At 44.9% G+C, this 23092-nt stretch overlaps 1 protein-coding gene and 1 long non-coding RNA gene across 3 annotated transcripts in view; both read left to right on the plus strand.

The window, feature by feature from the left end:
* The window catches only part of LOC126537923 (uncharacterized), a 58897-nt gene extending 36036 nt beyond the window's left edge, over positions 1–22861 (plus strand). For both annotated transcript variants that reach the window (XR_008613866.2, XR_008613867.2), the window contains exon 3: positions 22304–22861. This is a non-coding gene — a long non-coding RNA (uncharacterized lncRNA). The remainder of the gene's footprint in view (positions 1–22303) is intronic.
* Positions 703–1696, plus strand: LOC126537926 (gamma-interferon-inducible lysosomal thiol reductase-like). Its single transcript, XM_050185045.3, has one exon. The coding sequence runs from the start codon at positions 775–777 to the stop codon at positions 1471–1473; it is 699 nt and encodes a 232-aa protein (XP_050041002.2). The 5' UTR covers positions 703–774; the 3' UTR covers positions 1474–1696.
* Positions 22862–23092: the final 231 nt, after the last annotated feature.

Consider the following 23092-nt stretch of genomic DNA (forward strand, 5'->3'; position numbering starts at 1 on the left):
AGTACAAGTAGGTAGCAAAATTGTCCACTTAATACAAACGTCATGACTATATCTGCAATTGAAGTATGTCTTCAGGTTGGGAAAAAAAAAAACACCCGCTGTGGTTGCTCAGTGGCTATGGTGTTAGGCTGCTGAGCACGAGGTCGCGGGATCGAATCCCGGCCACGGCGGCCGCATTTCGATGGGGGCGAAATGCGAAAACACCCGTGTACTTAGATTTAGGTGCACGTTAAAGAACCCCAGGTGGTCGAAATTTCTGGAGTCCTCCACTACGGCGTGCCTCATAATCATAAAGTGGTTTTGGCACGTAACACCCCATAATTTAATTCTTAATTTAATTTTTTGGTTGAGAAAACGTCGAGTAAACTAATGCAAATACTAAAGCTCAATCTAAACGAATCAAGACAGGGAAACTTCCAAGTTACAACTGAGTGAGGTAAAGCAAAATGCGACAGCAAGGTGCGAGGCTAGGCAGCAAAGATGAATTCTCAGTATCATGTTATATGGACACAGTCAGGCCCAGGCTGCAAGTGATTACCAAGCGATATCAGAAAACACGCCACGCGCATGTGCGCGCCTGCACATCCGGGGACACTCAGACATTGACTCAGCTTTCTAGTGAATTCCTCCGAGCGGCAGGCCACTCGGCGATAGCCACTATCTGTACGCGGCTTATGTTCAAGTGCCGCGCACTACGATACAAAGGTCGCCGTCAACAACACCTAGGCAGACGGGAGAGGACAGCCGAAAAGGATTCAGGTGCTCGCTGCAGCCATGAAAGCGACAGGGTTGCTAAGTGCCCGATACATTTCATGTATATTCATCATTGCAGCACTGTCAAGTTCGCCCACTACTGGTGAGCCGGTGAACCTTGCCCTTTACTACGAAGGGTTGTGTCCCGACAGCCAGGATTTCATTCTTGGCCAGTTGTGGCCAACGTTCGGAAAGCTAGAAGAATACCTCGACTTGGATCTCCTACCATTCGGCAATGCTGACATGAAAGTCGCCAACGGAACGATCACCTTCCGGTGCCAGCACGGTCCTGACGAGTGCCTCGTCAACGAAGTGCAAACGTGCGCCGTCAAGTATGTGCACCCGACCAGGAAACTGCTAGATTTCGTCGCCTGCATGCTCCGCCAGCCCGACCCGACCCAAGCAGGTGCGTCGTGCGCACGGAAAGTGGGCACGGACTGGGCTGTCCTGGACAGGTGCAGCCGGGGACCCGAGGCTACTCAGCTCCTCTACGAAATGGGCAAGAGGACGCGGGGGCACCAGCCTCCAATCGAATATGTGCCCTACGTGGAGATTAACGGCTATCACAACGAGACTATGCAAGAACAGGTGCAGGAAGACCTTTTTCACTTCGTCTGCAAGCTCTTGGAACCAGCACCACCTAAAGTCTGCATGAATGGGGCAACCGGAGGTCGCTGTTTTAGAAGTGCCGCTTTTCACTTTCCTTCCCGAAGAGCATGATTTTCCTATGCAAGTTATAACATCATGACATGTTTCCCGCGGCACAAATACCACTATAGCGTATTCATCTGTAGGTCTCAAATTTTTGAATTTAGGGCCGCACAAGAAAAAAAGTACACGCAGTAAAAGGAGCTGTGGAACCAAACTAGTGTCTCTAAAGGCGGAAGGATCCTTCTCTGTGTAGGCTAAATAAACATTCCTGTCTCTTTCACCCTCTAAAAAACTCGTAGTTTATTTCGCGAGAAAACGAGAATGTTTTTTTTTCTGCTCTTGTGATGATCGCGAACAAGAATGTGTATATATTAAATTCGTGTTGCATGAGTCAGTATAAATAAATAAATAAATAAATAAATATATATATATATATATATATATATATATATATATATATATATAAGAACGACACGAAAGAGCGTTAACCGAGGGACCCATTTTTATTATTCATATCATCAGAAGCCAACGAACAAAGACACCAAGGACAACACAGGGGAATTTACTTGTACTTACTAATTGAAATAAAGCAATGATAAATAATGAAATTGAAAGTGGTTGAACAAACAACTTGCCGCAGGTGGGGAACGATCCCACGTCTTTTGCATTACGCGCGCAATGCTCTGCCAGTTATTCCAACCACTTTCAATTCAATTATTTATAATTTCTTTATTTCAGTTAGTAAGCACAAGTAATTTCCCATGCGTTGTCCATGGTGTCTTTGTCCCCTCAGGAGCAACCTGGTGAGCTGTATCGGCGCGCGCTATGGCATCGCGAACGTACGTTGTGAATGAACTTATAGTAGCGGTAAGTAAAAGACCGAGTTGGTTCGCGTCCATAGAGACGATAAAATGGCTGGTAGCCAGTGTTGTCATGCCTGGACGAGTTGTAGGCGAACGTAACACAAAAGTAGCGTCCCAATCGCTGTGGTCGGCTGAAACGTACATTGAAATCATATCAGTGAGAGTTCGGCTCACGGGCCCTGTGAGTTCATTTGTTTGCGGGCGATAAGTGGTTGTGAGCTCATGGCAGGTAGAGCGTGAACGAAGGATGTCTGCGATGACGCGACACAGATGGTACCGGCCTTGTACGTCGGTCAGAAGCTGTCGAGCTGCGCCATGATGCAACATGACAGCAGGTGGCTAGCGTACTGAATAACGCAGTGGTGTCCGCACTGACTGTGAGCGAGGACGGCGCCGATTCCATGGCCGCTGTCAGCTGTGCGGACTTACATCGGCGCAGTGGGATCAAAATTCGCTAAACAAACTTGGAGGACGCTTAAGTTGCGCCTTTAAGAGTGGAACGCGATAGCATTCAAAGGTCCCTGACTTTTCTCACGCTTACCGGCAACTGCAGCTTACGTGACCGCAATGTCTTCTACGAAACACTGGCGGCGAACGCTATGCTCGAAGGCGAGCTTTCTGGCAGAAACGCCGCCTCTCGCGTGGGCCGATCCCGGAAGTAGTGCACAGACAGCAGCGCAAACAAATTGTATCACTTGCAGGTTTCGGTTATTGTTTCGTGCTTTTAATATTTCCGTCCGAGAAGATTTAACATAAAAGGCATGCGCTGTCGGAGTTTTGTTTGACGACATTTGTTTGTGGGCTGTCATACTCAAAATTCCGAGGAATAACTTTGTCAAGAATGTAACAGAAGGTATCAGCAACTTTAGTGACAGAATGGAGTGGTAACATAACCCGCATATACCGCATGTCATATGGCAAGGCGTTGCGTATACATATACGTAAATATAGATAGGAATATTCGCGCATGGGGACGCCGGCGGCGGACGCTGACAACGGATTTTCTGCGACGCGGGGCCCTTAAGGCTATCGCGTTATTAGGAGAACAACCGCCGAAAAACCGGAAGCTTTGGCCGAGCCCCTGGTAAAAGCAACGTCTTTTTTTGAGGAGCGCCGTAAGGGGCAGCACAATGTCGGCGAAATTGCGGATGAAACGGCAAAAATAGAAGCACAATCATATGAAGCTTCGCACATCTTTATCCGAACAAGGTACGGGAAAATTCTTCACGGCGCGAACTTTTTCAGGATTGGGCTCGAGACCCGCCACGTTGACGAGATGCCCGATTACGATTATTTCAGGGCGTCCGAAACGTCATTTTGAGGAGTCCATCTGGAGGGTGGCATTGCGGAATAACATGAGAATGGCAGAAAAACGCTCAAGGTGGCTGTTAAATGCTCGTGAAAAAAAGCGATGACATCATCAAGCTAGCAAGAGCAGGTTGACCATTTGAAGCCACGAAGAAACGAATTCATCATGCGCTCGAATGTGGCCGGCGCATTGTGAAAGGCATGACTTTAATATGATACAGGCTATCCGGAGTTACAAATGCGTTCTTTTTCTCGGCCCAGTGGATCAACAGCAATCTACCAATAACATGAGTGAAGGTCAATAGACGAGAAACACTGGGCGCCGTAGAGACGGTCGAGTGGGTCGTATAGACGGGACAAGCGATTAACGTCTCTCTTCGCAATGTTGTTGAGCTGTCGATGACATGAAACATGAGAACCGGTCGGAGAGGTGATACGGAACGACAGCATGGAGAAGGCGACCTGCGGCGAGATTCTCGAGAATTCAGAGGCGTGTTGGTAGGGTACGGAGGAGTGGCGGATCGGTGAAATGAAGAGCGGTAGGAGGGTCTCTGGTAGACCGTTGCTGGACGAACGCCTGTTCGCTCTTCGGATGTGTAAGCACGTTGCTCATCCTGTTGACGCCGTCCAGAGAACGAGGAGATATGCCTGCAGTAGTCACAGTAGTAGCACATTGGTCGAGCAGGAAGCGGAGCGGAGCGGTAAGGCTATACACGCACTGGTGGCGACAATGAAGCCATAGGGACAGTATTGTACAGGACAGTACAGTACTGTAGAGGGGCCGCAGCGATCAGAGGGAGCGCCGCGACATCGGCATATGTAGGCACCTGTCGAGCGCAGGGGCCGTCGGGGCACGTTAGACGCGACGAAGAGGCGATCTCTTGCTTGATTATCTCGTGTAGGCCGGTCGAAGACGGGGCGACGCGAGGTTCCGGCGCGCAGTAAGAGCACCGCCCGTGAAGTTCCTCCCGAACGATATCACGTATGACCGTGCGCAGTTCTACTGCTGAAGGCAAACGAAGGTCTGGGTCATTCGTGCATAACCGTAGAGATTGACGTTCCTCGAGACGCTGGCAAGTGGCTATTACACCTTGGATAGTGGCAGAATTTTGTGTGGCGAGTGCGCTAAAGGCGACGGTGTTTATACCTTTAATAATATGCCGTATGCGGTCGGTCTAGGACAGGGTGGCGTTGACACACTTGCACTAAGCTAGCACACCCTCAATGTAGGATGTGTACGATTTCCCGGGGAAGTGGACGCGCTCACCGAGCTTCTTCACGACCTCAGTGCAGACAGCGGAAGCGCCGAAGATCTGACGAAGTTGCTGCTTAACTGTTCCCAGTCGGGGAGATCAGGCTGATTGGTTCCAATACCAGGTTTTCTCGAGATCGGTGAGGTAGAAGAAGACATTGTGCAAGTTCTGTGAGTTATCCCACTTATTGAAGTCGCTTGCCAAGTTGTAGTTTTGGAGTCATTCCTCGACGTCATCTCCTCGCAGACCAGCGAAGACTGGTGGGTCACGGTGGCGGTGGTGGATCGCCGCGACGGATGGCGAAGGCTGTGCCGGAGTGGTAGTAACGCGGATTGTCTTGCGCAAACGTGGCAACGGGGTATGCAGCGACCCGAACGGAGCTCCAGTGAGAAGAGCGAGAGCTCACGGGGAACGAAAAGCACCTCCACCACTTATAAGGAGCCGTTTAATCCAGCCGAGCTCGAGCTACGGCGAAGAACAAGCTGTCGGCTGATGATGATAATTACAGATGTGGAATTTGTTCAAGTGATGATGATGTGTAGAGATGAAGAGTCAGTCACGGGTCGCGCTCATAATATACATATAACTTTGAAAGCGTTTAACCAGTTTTGACGAGACGTCGCATGACTGCTTAGATTTGACACAGAATGGTGCTTGAACACTGTCGTTGAATGCATTCCGCAAGTGCAAAGCAACGGTGTTGACCGAGACTTGGAGACTCTGAAGTTGTCGCAGGTGCAGAGCGGTGCGGTACCGACTTGCGTGAGGCTGATAATTGCTGTTCGTTTGATGTTATGGGATTAAGGAGTTATTTGAACTTGAGAATGACAACATTTCTTAAGAACTGTTGGATTGGGTCGCGGCACTTTTATTGGTGAAATAAAATCGATGTGTTTGGTTACGAAATGCCCATGTATCTATAAAGTTCCCTTTCCCAACAAGTTTCTTTAGATGCTTCATCGCAAGAGTTGCACATGTTATTCGGCGCTTCTTGCTGACTAGTGGTTGCAGAACACGTTTACAGCGAAGCAGTGTAATAAAGCTCGAAACGGTGGAAGGTACTGTTGTTATGAAACTTCATACGCAACCAGTGCACAAATGAATGTGTTCAATCTGAATCTTCAAGTGTACCTTGTCTGTTTTAATTTTGATGTGAAACGTTCTTTCTTTTTCCGGGTCAACCACTAGCCAAAAAGGAATAGTAAGAACATGATTTAACCAATACTCTTCAGCAGGAAAATTTCTCACTTGATGTGTCTGACAAAAAATGTGCTGAAATTCGCTTTAAAAACAAGTGCATATTAAAAAGTGGTATTCGAGTAAAGCGTTCGTTCGGGCTAGTTGATTATCCACACTCATTAGTGCTCTTGCGCAAAATTTACAAAAAGCATACAGAGACACAAACGGAATAGGCGCTAACCTCCAATTAACGTTTAATGTCAGATTTTCTGTATATATACTGCAAAATGGACAAAAAGAAGTAATGAACAGTGATGAGTACGAGTGCGTCTACTCACTGTCTCTTTTGTTATCTGCCAAAGAAATAAGTTTTCTTGAGGGCGGCTGGTAAGAAGCGCTTAGTAACGCACATGTGATGTTACCATGAAGTGATCAGTTGTGTTCTTTCTATTCCATTTGTCTGTTTTGCGGTATATATACACTACATCTGGCATTAAACGATATTCGGAAGTTAGTGCGTGCTTCGTTCGTGTCACCGTGTGCTTTTTTGTACATTCTGCGCTGAAATACTACTAATTTTCGAATTCGACACCGCAGTATAAGCTCACGTTTTTGAATTAGCTCTACAATGCTGCATAGAGTATCATTTCTTAGCGAGATCATACGAGAGATACAGGGTAGGCCAATTCTTCGACGGTAGCTTGTTCGTGCATGCCCTGACTTATCGCGCCGATAATGGGATTTCGCTGCTCTCACGTTGTCTAGACGAGTTGTCGTAAAATGGAAAGCACAACGCTGAAATGCCCAATAGCTTGTATGCACTGATATGTGTGATAGTTCAGCGCGCTCACATGTCTGAAGTGCTATCACAAAGCAATATCACAAGACATCCGCACGAGGCTGAAGCATACGATAGTAAGGCTTATGTACTTTCGAAAACATGTCTTTCCGCAGCGAGTCGCTCATGGAGATAGCGGAGGTCATCAGACGACACATGCTCGATTGTTAAGCATTACAGATACGCGTGAGAGCGTTGAGACCCGTGCAAACAAGTGGCAGACCATTCGTCTGGGAACCACCTGTCTATTCATCAGAGCAAATGGAATGGTTTGAAAGAAATAGCTTGCTTTAAGGTGCGTTTATCCTTCAGTAGTACATATTTTTTCTCTTGTTGGTGAACAATGCTTAGAATGGCTAGTACAGACGAAGACAGGAGTGCGGACATCACAAGACCACTGAAGTGGACCTCATTTTTTTCCAATAAAGTAGCAAATGGACTCAGCCATCAGCCACAATATTACTGTACAAATTTTCGTAAACACAAGCTCAGGAGAGGAAAAGTACTTGTTACTCAGCAGTGAGACATCATGGGAAAACGTTTTGTTTCGCCCATACGTCACACCAAGGGTTAAGAATTAATTGCATTATTATAGAGAGATTTCTCATATGGCTTTGACGGGTTAAAAAACATACTATTGAAAATATCGCACATGTCACCTGTAAGCCAAAAGCCCCCATCTGGAAACTGATTTTATGCGCCAGTGAATTTTCTGAGCTGATCAATGTTGCCAGAATTGCAGTTGTGAGTAAGCGCGGGTCAATAAATGACTCCAAGGCTTATCGAGCAGTGCGGGCCCTGCCACATATTTTAATTCAACATGTAGTAAACAAAACGTTGGTAGAGCATTTCCTAGCTAATAAAGCGATAAGCAGTCACGCAGAAAAATTAACAGGATGAGCGATTTTACAAGCTTTAGACATAATATTATAAAACAGAGAAAGGGAAACGTACATACTATAGTTAATATTCTTGACCTCTGGAAGGCATTTCATTCCGTGAAAGCTGGTGTACTTCTCAGAAATATGGGCACAAGAAGAGCTTCAAGGAATCTGCTAAATAATTATTACTTCACGAGAAAGTTAATGTCGATAGGTGACAGTGATTTACACTTTCCATGTACATAGTGACTTAAACCTGTATAACGTTCGTCAAGGATTCATTTCAGGACTTATACTGTTGTTGATTTTCTATTGATTTTGTATCGATGCAGACGCACTTAACATGGTAATGTAATACGATGACCCGTCAATCGTCTTTAGAAAATAGAACGTTCCTCATGTTTCTTTTTATTTCTTAAACGTGTGGCTGAAGATTTATAATTCTGGTTAAGTGTAAACAAGTCGTGAATTGAACATTAAAAGATAGATAGTGTTTGGCCGAAGTTAAGAACTTCTGCTAAACTATTGTTGCGAGCTAACATTGCAAGAACGCGCACTTGACTATACCAGAACCGTAAAATTGCTCTTCTATTTTTTCATGAAGACCTAACTTTATCATGTTGCCACGAGCAACAGTAGAGAAACTGGAGCAATCAATTTGTTAAGGTATCATGCTTTAGCTGATGTCATAAACTAGGTTTATTATCAATTTCATTATCTGATACTGGGCTACTGTTTCCTGGTAAGCAGTGGCGTAGCCAGACATTTCGTTCGTGGGGGGCTGACTTTGCAGCTCGGCCTCCTCCTTATAGAATTAGTCGAGGGACATATATATATATATATATATATATGTATATATATATATATATATATATATATATATATATATATATATCTATATATCTGTCATTCAACAACCTTGTTTACATTTTCGTACATATGCAACGGCCAGGGGAAAATCTCAATGACGCTGCCCTTTGTTAAAATGTATTGCGCAGGAGCAGCTGTCACCGCTCGTGTATTGCGAGCACATGTAAAAAAGCAGGAGTTCTGCAAAATATACGAGGGCGAGTCAAATGAAAGTGAGCCAATGCGAATATATGATAAACGGGGTACTTTATCGAGTCGCGTAATTCCCGTCTCATAAAACTCCTTGGATTGCTGCCTCAAAAATCTGTAAATGACTACACCTCATCTTCCGACACGAATCTGGTTCCCTTGAGCAGTTTTTTCAAATTTTACCAAATGTGGAAGACGCAAGGCAACAGGTCTGGGCTGCATGAGGAATGTTGCAACGTTTCCCACTTGAACTTTGCCAGTTTCGTATTAACCACATCAGCGACGTAGGAACGGGCAATGTTGTGAAGCAAGATGTTTCCAATGCTCAATTTTCCATGTCGTTTGTTCTTGATTGCGACACGCAGCCGATCGGACCTTTCACAATATCTGAAATGATTTAGAGTCTCTCGAGGTTTAGAAAATTCGATCAATAATGGCCCCTAACGATCTAAAAAGAAGTCCACACTTTTCCGGCAGAAATGACGGCCTTGGTTTTCATTGGGAGGGGTGAATTCAAATGCTTCCACTGTAAGCTTTGCCGTAGTGTTTCAGGCTAGTAGTAGCGGCACCATGAGTCATCCCCGGTCACAATTGCAGACAGAATGTCGTCACCCTCATCTGGGGTTCTTTGACGTGCACTTAACTGTAAGTACACGGGTGTTTTCGCATTTCGCCTCCACGGAAATGCAGCCGCCGTGACCGGGATACGATCCCGCGACCTCCGTGCTCAGCAGCCCAACACCATAGCCACTGAGCAACCACGGCCTTTTCAGTTGTGTTGGGGATGATTGCACGGTGGCTTTGGCCCGGCCATGGATAGTCTTTGTAACTTTCATGTCCTTCTTTGAACAGTTTGCTACAATGCTTCACAGTGGCCAATGAAACGCAATGTTCAACGCATACGGCAGCCATATGGCGAATAATTTCTTTTTGGGAAACATCTTCATTTGTCAAAAACCTCACGACACCAAGCTGTTCAACTTTTGGAGTTCCCATTATGTCACGTAACCTTGTTCAACCCAGTGTATGAGAACATTAAAGAACATTTAACCTCACCTCTGCATGTCACTTGTAAATGAGATGCGTATGTGCTACGCGCATGCCTCGAAAATAATGAACCGAACCATTATTGCGCGGGGCGGCTTGTCTCACTTTCATTTGACTCGCCTTCGTACATTAGAAATTCGAAGATACAATGGAATATACAAATGTGAAGACACAGCGTGATACAGGGCAAAAATTGGAAATGGAAACTAAGTTCACTGCGCATATACAGAAAACCTCGCAACAAGATGTTTAAATATGCGTATAAGTCTCCAATAAATCTACGTACCTAAGAAAAAGTCACTAAATATAATGCGTCAAACAAGGCAAATAAACAGGTTGCGCAACCACAGATTCACAGATCACAGCACCCCCCCCCTCCCTCCACTCCCAAAATGTATCGCGTGCGGCAGAAGGCGGCGCGCTTCATCCCCGCTTTTCTCCCTTGCGCACACAAGCGAACGCGTTGCAATCCGTCGAGTCCCCGCAGTGCTGGTGGCGAGCGATTATGCATTGTTTCTTTTTCTCGTCTGCTAGCCAGAAAGCGTCCAAAACTCTGCCAGGTGAAATTGCAGTCTGCCAGAGAAAAACGTACTTCATTAAAACTTCTTTCTGGGCGAGTTGGTGCATACTTGGCATAAAAATTGTAACAGCGCAAACACATGCAACCACTAAGTAGCAAAGACGAGACACAAGCGCTGTGACACAAGCGCTTGTGTCTCGTCTTTGCTACATTGTGGTTGCATGTGTTTGCGCTGTCACAATTTTTATGTCAAGAGAAAAACGAACGCGCATCCAAGTGCGCCGCGCGGTTGTCGATGCAGCACGAGAAAAACGCATGCGCTCTGGCTGGATCGGCAGCCCGCGGGTTGCGAGAACAAAAAAAAGAAAGATGAGAAAGAGGCAAAATAATAGTTTAGATAGAAAAATCAATAAGAACTTAGTTACAATGGTGGCTTTAATGTCTTGACATGGATGCTTTGGCGCAGGTGAAAAAGATTCATATTCTTTTCTGTGACCTGATGGCACAAATGAACCACCACAATGCTTTGTCTCATCGGACCTCGCTGCGTGCTTTGTCAACTTGTATCCCAATGTACGACTTTAGAAAGGTCGATGCACCTTTGGCGTCAAATGTTTACAACAGCATTAAACCCACAAAGTTCCGGAATCGAACATCTAAAGCGCGACTTTGGAAATGTCAATGCACCTTTCGCATCAAAATGTTATTGGAACTTTATAGCCACAAAGTTTCAGAATTGAACTCCAAGCGCTCCGTAGATTCCGCGGCCTCCACGAGATGCCGAAACGAGCCCGCTCGCCATCAAAACGCCCTTGAAATTTTGTGCTCGGTGGGGCTCCTTGCGTTACGATATGTGACTCCCCATGCATCAGCGTTTCCGCGAAATCCAGCCCGATTTCGCAATGTTCGCGCTAAAATGTTTTTTCGAGCGTGAATTCAGGACGTTCTAGACAAAATCGAGCATGATTTCCGGCGCCGAGAGTTGTTTTTGTCGGCGGCGCATGACAGCACGAAAAAATTTCGGGGGGGACTCAAGCCCCATAAGCCCCCCCCCCCTGGCTACGCCCCTGCTGGTAAGGGGTAGCACGTCCAATACAATGCTTTAATGTTTAATGAAGCTTCAGAAATGGGTAGCTTAATGGATCCTATGAAAAAAAAAATAGGGTGTTATGTAACAACACCACAATATGAATATGAACACTGGGGTTCTTGAACGTGCAACCGTTGCACGGTAAATGAACGCTTTTGCAATCCACACCCATGGAAATGGGGCCGGTGGTGAAGAGATCGAACACACGACCCCTAGCTCGACAGGGCGGCGCCATGGCCACTGAGCTAACGCCTAGGGGGGTGAGGAGGGGAGGGTCCTTTTTTATATAGCCAAAGCTGCATTTTAAAGAAAGCGAAGATACTTTCCCGAGAGCATGTACTTTGGCACAGGCTTTTTCTTCAAGCCTATACACAAAGAAGCGGAGGTTTTTGTTAGGTCGAAAGCACTTTTCACGTAAAAGAAACTATACTGTTAAGCACCGCTAAATCGAAATACTAAGATACTCTATTAAAATCAGTTGAATAGTTTTCTTTTTTCAAAATGGAGCAAATCCTCAAGCCGAAACAATGTGAGATAGAGCCATAATGACAAGAAAAACTTGGCAACGTTTCACAACGGAACGGGTCATATAGAGCAAACGAACCATGTGCGAAAATCGTATTTTGAATAAAAAAATTGCTGGCTCTCCCGTAATCGAGAGTAGATGTAAGCACGAAATGGCAACCGGTAAAGCAGATTGGTTGGAGATGATAATAGCAGCTATTTTAAATTAGTGTACTGCATCTTGGCGACGACACACCCCACCACATCACACCACACCACATCATATAGTGCACTGGTCCATATTGATGCTGCCCGACTCGAAGGAGAAAGCCGGCTGAAGGCGGCACGACAGGCAGCGAAAGACACCAGTGGGACAGAGCGCACTGCTCAGCTAGAAGAAGCAAGGCGCCTGAATGGTGGATCCACACGACGGACGAAATCCGTCTTTTTCGCGACGGACTGCGCATCACGTGACTACGCGTCACGGATTTGTGCCGTCCGCGCGTCGTCCGCGACCCCCACGGACGGAAAATGCCGAGCTATTTTTCGCATCCGGATTTTGGGGGTCGAATGCATTTAGCCTAGCATGCTCTACAGTCTGGCAACAAGCGCGTCTTTGGGATCTTTCTGAAACAGCTTCATCGCTGCTGACACCATTCGTGTCCAATTCGGACAAAACAACAGCCACTGCGGCCAACCGTCGTTTCCTTTCGATCTCCATTTTCATTCAGAGTGTAAACACCTATGACAAAGTCTTTGTTACACCGATGGCGCCATCTAGAGTGAGTAAAAACAAGCAATTATATTAACTTACGGCCACTGAGATCCGCCCGGGCCGCCGCAACATCTTCGAGGCCATGTTCAGCCAATACAGCCACTCTAAGCCTACACGCCGAGAATCTGAGTATCGCTTTCGGAAACGGTGTCCACTCATCACGAATACATTGCTGTCGAAGCTTCTGGACACAAATTTAAACCAAATACAATCCTCAGTTTGAAAGTTACGGGCCACACAGTGGACGACGACGACTTGACAGGTTCGAGGCGGATGGGAGTCGCTTCGGGCGTAGCCGCCATCTTTATTTTTCCGGCGCGGTCGTCTACTCAGTCCGTCCGTCGTCTGGATGCGCTTCGCAGCCGGACGGGCGGCGGAATAAGCGTCCGCGGCACAGATTTGCGCGGAGCCGTCCGTCGTGTGGATACACCAGAAGGAGGCGCCACGCAGCGGGGCAGCAGCTCTCGAGGCGCCGCAAAACCCGCGCGGTGGAACTCACGGACCGCTGGCGTTCAAAAGAGCACAGGCAACCCTGTCTCAGCGCCAAAAGATGAAAACGCAGTGTATTCTGCTCTGTCTCTGCCTTTTCAACGTAGCAATTGAACATGCCAAATCAAAGTTCAGCGTACTAGTAGTACGCTGAAAGAAGCTCCTCCCGAGCTATTCCTAACAAACATTAGGAAGATCTCGGAAGCAATATAGATATATATCAAGCAGTATATATCTAGCATATGTAATGCGATCCTGTACAAAGGGTTGGGGGCCAGAGATCGCATTTTCTTAAGTTTTGAATGGTTGCCTGGATGATCTCGTTTTCTTTCTCGCAATTTGCCCGCATGTTCTCTTTTGAGTGCCCGGATAACGGCTCTGGCTTTTGGCTCAATGTCACTTGAAGGTCACTGTCAACGGGAGCTAAAAGCATTTCATGCTTAAAATGAGCCTGATCCTGCTGGTGTACAGATCAAAATAAATCAAATCCACTGGCCTTAAAGGAGAGCGCTTGCCACACCATGTGGTGGGGGCACTATGACAGTCTGTTTGCAAGTTGTGTTCCTGATTTTGTTACACCCTTCAATGCTGCTCAAGATCCTGTGACACATTGAAACTGAGATTCCCTACGCTTTCAAATAAACAAATTTTCTCTCTACAAATATTATTCCCAGTGTTCATGAAGCGTAACACTGCCCCTAACTGCCAGGTTTCTAATAACATTTCTGCTAAAATAACATTAGGCCGTTCTGAAAGTCGTTTTGCATAATACTTTCTGGCCAAAACGACATCGAATCGAGTGTTTCAAATAAAAAAAAAAGGAAAAAAATGAACTCGTCATCTTGACCCTGCGAAAGTGCGACCCTGCGAAGCTGCTACAAACCACCACTACAACTGCTGACGGTGATATGCAATGCTTTATGGCTTTAGAGTCATGGTAGTAGTGCTCTTCTAGAGTACTGGTAGGAATGGGAGTAATCGTAATTTCGACAGGGCACCGCCGCCCATAGTGGTGCTGCGACAACATTGAAATTAGTTGCTAGGATGGGTATGTTATTTGGAAGGGGTAAAATGCCCGTAAGACGAGGGCAAGTGAAAGAGTGACAAAACTAGCGCGACTAACAACGTTATTTTTATTCCAACAAGGCAATATGTAGAAACCAGGTACAGCCTCCTCGCATGCGCCGAGTATATCGTCAAGGATAAAAGGTTTTTATTTAAAAAGGATGACTGATCAATATTTAAAGATGATTATTGCGCAGGTGCGGTCTAGGAGAGTGATTTCTTTTTTGATTAAAGCTATTAAAGCCATGCACACGCATACACTGCCTTCTTTGTGGATAGCTTGTGCTTCGGCAATCAAAGACGCTTATGTCTCGGTATCTGCCGACAGACGTCCTTCAGTAGCACTTTCTGGCGGGCTAGATGATTCATAGCTTTAGACGTGTCTTTTACCTGCCCCCCCCCCCCCCCCCCCCCCAAAAAAAAGAAGTAAACAACGAGGACACACAAAGAAGGCCCTACTGCCGTTTGAAAGTGCACATTCCAAACTATTTAAGAGAACCAACATAACCCTAGCTTGTAAGTCCGCCCTGGAAAAATCATGCGAGCATAAGTTAGAAACCAGTTTCAATCAGCAAGTTAGGCGCTTCCTCTCTGCTGGCTACCCTCAAGCCTGTTTCACATGATGCGATTTTCGTCGCACCGGAAGTGCGATTTCCGTCGTTTGCGATGAAAATCGCAGTCGCAGTGCCGACCCCCCGATTTTCGGCTGCGACCAACCGGTTGGTCGCACAGTCGCACCATCGCACCGATCGCTGCGATTTTCCGTCGAAATTGCGCGGAGAGCTGTCAACGGAGCTATTTCGCCGGTTTGTTTTGGAAAATGGCGTCTCGTACGACAAATGCAATGCGCGGAGACGTGGATCGTCGAATTCGGTACGTACGCGAAGGGAGAATAAAAAAACTTGTACCGCAGATTGCATTCTCCGATTGCTATGCGTTTGTTGACACGCTACACAGCAAATGAAGTGCATTTTCACGTTTGCTTCGTACGCCTTTGCGAGTTGTCAGTGCTAGGAGGTGTTCGATCCCCAGCAGACGACGAGGTCGTCACAATGTTCTTTTGTAAAATCGCGCTTACGGAGCAGCTTGAATTATTTCAACCTCGGCAAGGGCAAATGACAAGACAGCAAAGTACCCGAAGTTTCAACGTTGCGCTGAACGCGGTACCTTTCCTTGCATCTTCTTGTCGGTTTTCAAGCATGAATTTCCCGATACATCTTGAAAGCTTATCTTGCCTCTTATTAAATTTGACAGAGCAAAAGTGTAGGCTATCGTAATGAATTTGCTACGATAGCATTAAATCCGTGGTTTGAATAAAATATTACATGCACGTTAAGTTGCACCTCTTCTCTGGAGAATTTTTTTTTCTTGCACAGAAACCAATAAACATAGACTATGTTGCGGACTTTGTATCCTGACTGCATCTGTATGAACACTTGCTCTGCAAGGTAATTAACTGTACAGCTAGTAGATTAATTAAATTGCTTGCTATAGTGGCAAAGTGACGACGTACCCACCTGCACAATTATGTAGAGCTCGTGCAACAATGCGAAAAGCAGGCAAACGGCCTGTTCTTGTGGGGATAAACCAGTATAAAACGACACGCTGAAGAAAAGTAAATCAAAACTGTGCAGTGAAGTCAGCCAGTACAAGCAGTTCTTGCATGTTCACAGCTGATCAAGTGTGCAGAAACATTCATGCCTTACATGTTTCTAGCAAGTTTCTAATAAGTTTGTGATCACATATATTAGTGTGTAAACCCATATAACGATATCCGCTGCGATTACTATCTTTATAAGTAATGAAATACCATGCTACTTGCAAGAACATACATCACCCGAGGATTTTAGAACAAATTTCTGCATTTCAACTATACACAATATGTTGTTTATTCAATAAAAGATTACAAACTGGGCTGCTTTTGCAATGACAAACTTATTCCAAACTTTACTTGCATATAGGGAAGAAAAAAAATTATAGACAGAAATATTGTTCTTCAATTTGTTCACCTGCCACTGTGGCTATAGCAATCTGCTGCTAACACAAGGCGAGGGGTTGATTTGCCAGCCATGGAAGTCGCATTTCGATGGGAGTCGTAGGTGAGAAAAAAAGCTCTTGCACTTAGGTTTAGTTCACCTTTTATTGAACCCTTACACTTCAAAATGCTATTGCATAGGGGGCATGCTTATGCAAAATCTAACACCAATAGAAAGCAAAGGGCAGAATTGTAAAACAACCATCTTTCGTGATAATTCGAGTGTGTAAATATACATTGCATCAATATGTATTGTTCAACAGCACTGCACAAATAAGCATGATCAGGTATAGCAAGTACTCTGTCAGGAAGCTGGTTCTACATATGTATAAATGTCAAGGCGTGAATGCTCATACTACGTCGCACACATAGCACAAAAAAAACCTTTTTCAAGAGTTGTCCCTTCTGGCAGATATGAGTGGGCCATAAGCAGCAGAAACTTTATTGCAGGACATTGTGTATTACCGCTTATGAAAGAATGAAGAGAGTGAAGAGGCTTTTAACAGCAGTAGCTCATGCTGCTCTAATAAGAGGAATGATGAGCAAAAACATTTCTGGTAGAGCACTTAAACAGTAACTTTCTGAAAGACAGAAAATTCCAGGTGAGAGTTGGAGGTACATCAGGCCCACACACACCAACAACACAGGCATACTACAAGAAACACTACAGCCTATGGTGTATTACAGTCTATGGGAAAGCTATCTTGTACAGAAATCAAGAGTGATGCAACAAGCCCTCGACAACACGGCAGACTTTCTTGGCCAGTCTGGCCTCTCGCTTTCTGATAAGTCGGCTCATATCGACGTCGGAAAAAAAAGAAAGACTAGAATCAAGAACTACCCTAGATTGCACATTGTGATCTACATAGCTGGACAAATATGCCCGCAAGTCAACATCCACAAATCCTCAGCTAGTGTAAGCCCATGACGGCAGAGCCAGCACGTGGGTGAAACAATTATGCAATGCCTGGACGCAACTTCCACACCTGGTGAAGAGAATAATCTCGAAATAATGGGGGTGGACGAGTGGATACTATAGAAAATCGCAGATGCTGTGCTTGTGTCCAAGGTGTGGTACGGTATGCATTACCAGCAGCACACAAAAAAGACAACTCATCGAATACAGGCATCGGGTAGTAATAACAGGTCTTTCCAATTGTACCATGCTTGAAGACCTCTATGAGAAAGAGCTAACGAACAAGCACCTAGACAGAGTAGAGTTGCAGCCTGCAGCACAAATTCTTTGTCTCAAGAGCTCAGAACCTCGTCCCAAGATACTATGCCAGCTAGCATATGAGATGCAAAGACGACTACCCCTCCCTTCAGAAACACAACCTCGGGAGTACCTGAACTTGAAACATAACAGGCCCGTACCGTGGAATATGGGGGCAAACAATTGGGCCAGGAGACTGTATGCAACTGCCAAACACACAGAGGAGGTTGCTAATCATGAAGATGCAAGCAAACATAAGGCACATATAGTACACTGATCTGGCAATAGCAGTGTAACAGTAGTATGACACTACATAAACTTAAACCCCATATAACGTTTCGACAAGTGGACTTGTCTTCTTCAAGGTCCACATGTGGAAACGTTGGCTCCTACTTTCACCTTGTTCTCGTGTTGCTCATCGTCTTGAATTTCCATCTCCTGCCTTCCCCGAGTTTTCCCCAGAAAAAGAAAGACATCTTTGAAGGATAGATAAAAATTGGTGCTTGATGCAGCCAAACATAAATAAATATGCTACAGAAAGAAAATAGAGAAAATTCCAAGTGCAGGAAAAAATCATTACAATTGCCAATCCTGACTTTCAAGAAACACTGTTGTTATTCCAATAGACAGACTGACAGCTTGCTTATGCAAGCACATTCTTCCAGTTCCATGCCATTGGGGAAAAAATGAGTTTCCTGGAAGGTAGCCACATGCACACCTGGTGATCACAATGTCTTTTTCCCCTGGACTTGTATATCTATATGTATTTTCTCCCTTTCCTGCTTTTATGTTTGGTTTCATCAAGCACTAGTCTTTATCAGGTTTTATTGCTGTACTACTTTGTGGTAACCTTTATAGATCACTGCATTTTCACAATAAACCTTTTAATTAGAAGTTAGCATAGCCTGTTCTTACTGCTTCACACTGTACATTCGTGCTACATTGGCCAAATAAAAGATTTCATAAGGTATCATGAGGGCCATTAAAGTGACTTGTTGCAGTCTAAAAAAAAAAGAATAACCTGGCTGCAAATGGCACCAGAGAACACATAGGACAAACAAGAAAACCGAGATGATCTAACAACCAAAAGTTTAATGTACACACCGAGTAAATGCTAGCTGACAAGCAATAGACTGAACATACACAAAAAGGAGAAGCAAAAATTCATGTGCGTTTCCCGACAGGAAATGCATCCATTTCTAACGAAGGCCGTGCTGACAAGATTAACCCAGCATTTTTAAATTTACAGCTTCCGTAATTTCTCTAGGCAGCCGATCTGCACAGAATGCTAGCTTCTTCCTCTACAATGCATGCTCAGATGTGGAGAGTGCATTGTAGAGGAAGAAGCTAGCATTCTGTGGAGATCGGCTGCCTAGAGAAATTATGGATGCTGTAGATGCAAATACACTGGGAGAATCTTGTGTCAGCATGGCCGCTGTTACACTTTCAGAGATGGATGCGTTTCCTGTTGGGATCTGTATGGACACACATCAGATCTTGCTTCTGCTTTTTGTGTAAATTCGATTTATTGCTTGTCGAGCAGCATTTACTCGGCATGTTCAATAAACTTTCATTTGTTAATACACCTCATGATTGTCTTGGTCTCTAGCAGAAAGGCGTTCATTCTTTTTACAGTGAAGCTGTATGTGCCTAGGCGAAACACTCATGGTCCGATCCCAAAAACCCTAGTGTAGGGGTATGAGCCATTGCATTCGTCTTGCATGATGGACGGAGACATTTCTTGTTGGGTAGACATAGAAATGCTTATGCATTTCAAACATACATTATATCTGCGTATTATTGCAGGGAAGGGACACAGAGGGGGATGGGGTTAAGACAAGATCATGATGTCATTATTATCACAGCAAAGGTGTGGTGGGCCATTGGCTAGACAGATAGTGGCGTCGTTTCTCTCTAACAGCAGAGCGCGCGTGCAGAAGTCTCTCCGACTTCCCAATAGGTTCGAAAATGTGTCCCTGTATTTAATTAAATGAAATGTGCAGCCCCAGTGTGTCACTTCGTAACTACAGTGCATAACTGAGTCATAAACATTATGATTAACGCATTACAAAACACAAGTGCGTAACATAATTCAGAAAGACTTTGATGGACCCGCTGGATTAACACAATGAACCACTCCATTGCACTTTCTATGATGGTGATCTTGCAAAGTGCAATGTGTGGCATTCCAAATAAAGAATGTGATAAACCCAAGCCAAACATGTGCATAACCTCATTAAGAAACGCAGACATAACCAATAATGTAGAAAGACTTGAATAAACCATTGGAATTAACCCAGTGATAAACACCGGGGCTGCACATTTCAGCTTTGCTGGTTCACCGTCTCTACAGGGTGCATGGGCAGTAACGTTTTCTGTTGTTGTTTGTTAAGTATTGTATAATGTTGTGCCAGTAAAACACGTTTGGCTAGTTGGTGCAATGTATTGGTACTGCTTTTTTTGCTGGTTTTTTTCTTAATGTTGTGCCCTTCTTCCTTTTGTAACAACTTTTTTATTCCCCCTTGCATAATACTCCAACCTTGCAGCCTGCGAAGTATATAAATAAATAAGTACATAAGCACGTCATGCATTCATTTTGTGTGTGGAACAAAAACGCATTGATAAGCTTTGACATATAGTCATTGCTTCACACTTTCGAAATGAATAATTATAGCTTGCTATCGACATTGAAGCAGCCTTTCGACAGCTAGAAAAGGAATCAGTTTTTCCAGCTCTGAACATTGAATTGCAGGAAATGCAAGCAGGCATAAAATTCTGCCAATATAATCTGTTTAGGAATACCAAATTGGAATTAACATTGAGGCTTGCGTTTGTACTTTCTCTGGCTGAGCAATCTAGTTTGAAATGACTCCCATAAGCATGTCGTAACAATGTTGATCTAATACAGATTAAATGCATGACTAGCTTAAGAAATCTGGATGATTGCTATATATTACAGTGAAGAAACTATAATATCTAATAACATTAATAATATAATAATAATATTTATTTCCACAAAACAGGCTAACCGTGAGAGGCGCGCGAGGCTGAGCAGAAAGCTGAAAAATTCTACGGCAAGTGCGCCTGCCGTGGGCCTACGATCCTGCATTACGAATAGCGCGTATTGATATGGTCTTCTAGTTAGAAGTTCCGAGTATACTACCTGCGCGAGACACGAGACAACAAAGTGGACGAGATGCGTGTCTTTTAGAATGCTATGTTACAACGTACAGGTTTCTACAAAAGTGACGGTAACTGCTCGAAACATTTGATGCGTCAGATTTTGCGCCTTTAGAAATATTTAGAGAGGGCTCCCACATATATATTCGCAGCGCAAGCACGGCGATGGACGAACCAGGCTAGCGCTAAGGTTGAATTTCACAACACGATTTTCATTCCACGTCGCAATCACACAGATCGTTTGAGGCTTCCTTCAGGGGCACACGCGGGCGTTCGGGTTGGTGCTTCTTGTTGCGTTTGGCGTAAGAATATGGCTAGGAGCAGGCACCACATATGCGCAATGACGGGCAATATACACGCATCATTTCTCCAGAAGCTGACGCCGAGCACGGGTAGCGCGAGGATCTTGTTGGGCTCACACGACAACTTCGTGGCAGCCGAATTCCGAATACTGCATATACGGTGAGGGTAGCTATATGAACTTGTCGATAGGTCATCTTGTAGATTGTTGTAGCGCAGGCAGAACGAAACGGTCATAGAATGTAGATAAGACAACACACAGCGCTGAACCACCTGCGAACAGCTGTTTACGTGCGCGATGTCGCACTGAACTACAGAAACCGCCGTCGCGCACCCCAAGACAAATCTTAACGAACGTTTTTAAATTAGTAAACGTACATATTATTTGCTTCTAATAAAGAGAAGTCAATAATATTATAGTGTAAACGTTTTATTCACTACAATAAAAGAATTATGCAGCGTGTGCCACGAAGCCTGGCAGTAAGCAACCCTGGGCGTCGCACCAGTCGCATTGTTGAAATCGCAATCATGTGAAATGAGCCCTCAAAAAATCGCATTGCGACGCGTGCGACAGCACCGATTTTCGTCGTTGCAGTCGCAGCATGTGAAACAGCCTTCAGAGTTTAATCACAGGCGCCTGGGAAAGTCTCTTGCAAAAACTTAAAGGTATAAAGTAACAGAAAGGCGGTTCTAAGAAAGAAAAACTGCAGGGCATGCCCTATATTCATGGAGTTTCGCACATCAAAAAAGGGGCAAGCCCCTACGAGGTCAAGGTCGTTTTTCCGGCCCCATGCAAGCTCAGTAGAGTGTGCCCCATGGTGACAGGCAAGAGAAAAAATAGGCCTCAGTGTTCAACCATGCACGAAACGCAGTACACAGATTGTGTTCGTGGGGTAGTGTATTCGATTTCCTTGACATATGACAACATTTATATTGGACAAACGGGCAGGTGTTTCAATTAAAGCGCACGGGAACACCATGCAGTGGCTTGTAAGGAACGAGTCAGGAGGCACTTTGGCCCTACACTGCGACAGATGCAGAGGAAAAGAAGAGGGAGGAAGAAACAACCCTTGTAGGCTAATTTTTAATAACACAACGTTCCTGTTCGATTCGAGGGATCAGACTGAAAAGGAGATTGCAGAAGCATTCAACATATTAAAAAACGGCGACAAATGTATCAGCACGCCATCTGTCTCGTTGTTACCAGAAGAAGCCAATTTTCTGCAGTAAGCCTTCTAAAAAAAATTCTTTTGACGGTCTAAGGTTTTTGGTTATTGTATTTTGGTTTTCTTTGTTCTAGGTGTTTCGTGCTGCGAGTGCGGGCGAGCGTCAGTCTCTTTCGCAAGGTTTCACTCTTTCCATAGCCACGTTTGCAAATTCGGCAGCCATCACCCTCACTTCTGCGGATTTTAGTAAGCCCTATTTTGAGCCTTCATGCTTTCATGACGTCATTGTAAGATTTGTTGATCGGTATGATATTTCCCGTTTGTCGTTATGCTGTTTTTGTTATTTTTGCCTTTTGCTTTCTTCAAACAATTTTATGCCCTCATCATTCGCCTTTACACTGGTTATTTGTTAAGTGCCGTATCCGTTTTCTTCACGTGCGTGGGGTCTCTTCCTGTTTTTTCTTCCTGGGTTCTCTTCCTCTCCTTCTTCCTCTCGCTCTTTTTAGATGATACTGTAAAAATGGCTTATGGTTATTTTGGTGATCGCTTGTCGCAATCTTGGTCAACGCCGTTACCCACAGATAACTTTTTTGTTTTTATGTTTACCGGCCAATGTGAGAGTGACAAGGCGGACACGTGCACAGCTTCCTCAATGAAATATATGTATGTTGCTTGCTTACCAAAAATAAACAGTTGGCAGTCTGCGTTCGTGGTGTGTTGTGTGTTTTCTTTCGCGTGTCCTCGTTTTTTTCGCGCAGCTAAAGGAAACCTCTAAAGACAGACGTTGAAATATGCAACAGCAACTAGCCCATTGTCGATCCCTCATGCATAGTATTCATGCATGTTGATATGCGAAAGGTTAGGGACGTCACAACCCACGCCGCAAGCTGACGTCGCCGCGGCAGCTTGCGCCACTGTAATCT

The sequence above is a fragment of the Dermacentor andersoni genome, chromosome 4 (genome assembly GCF_023375885.2).
Source record: "Dermacentor andersoni chromosome 4, qqDerAnde1_hic_scaffold, whole genome shotgun sequence".
Taxonomy (NCBI): Eukaryota; Metazoa; Arthropoda; class Arachnida; order Ixodida; family Ixodidae; genus Dermacentor; species Dermacentor andersoni.

Bases quoted from the DNA above. Each gene is read 5' to 3' on its own strand.
- LOC126537926 (XM_050185045.3), top strand. From the start codon at position 775: ATGAAAGCGACAGGGTTGCTAAGTGCCCGATACATTTCATGTATATTC.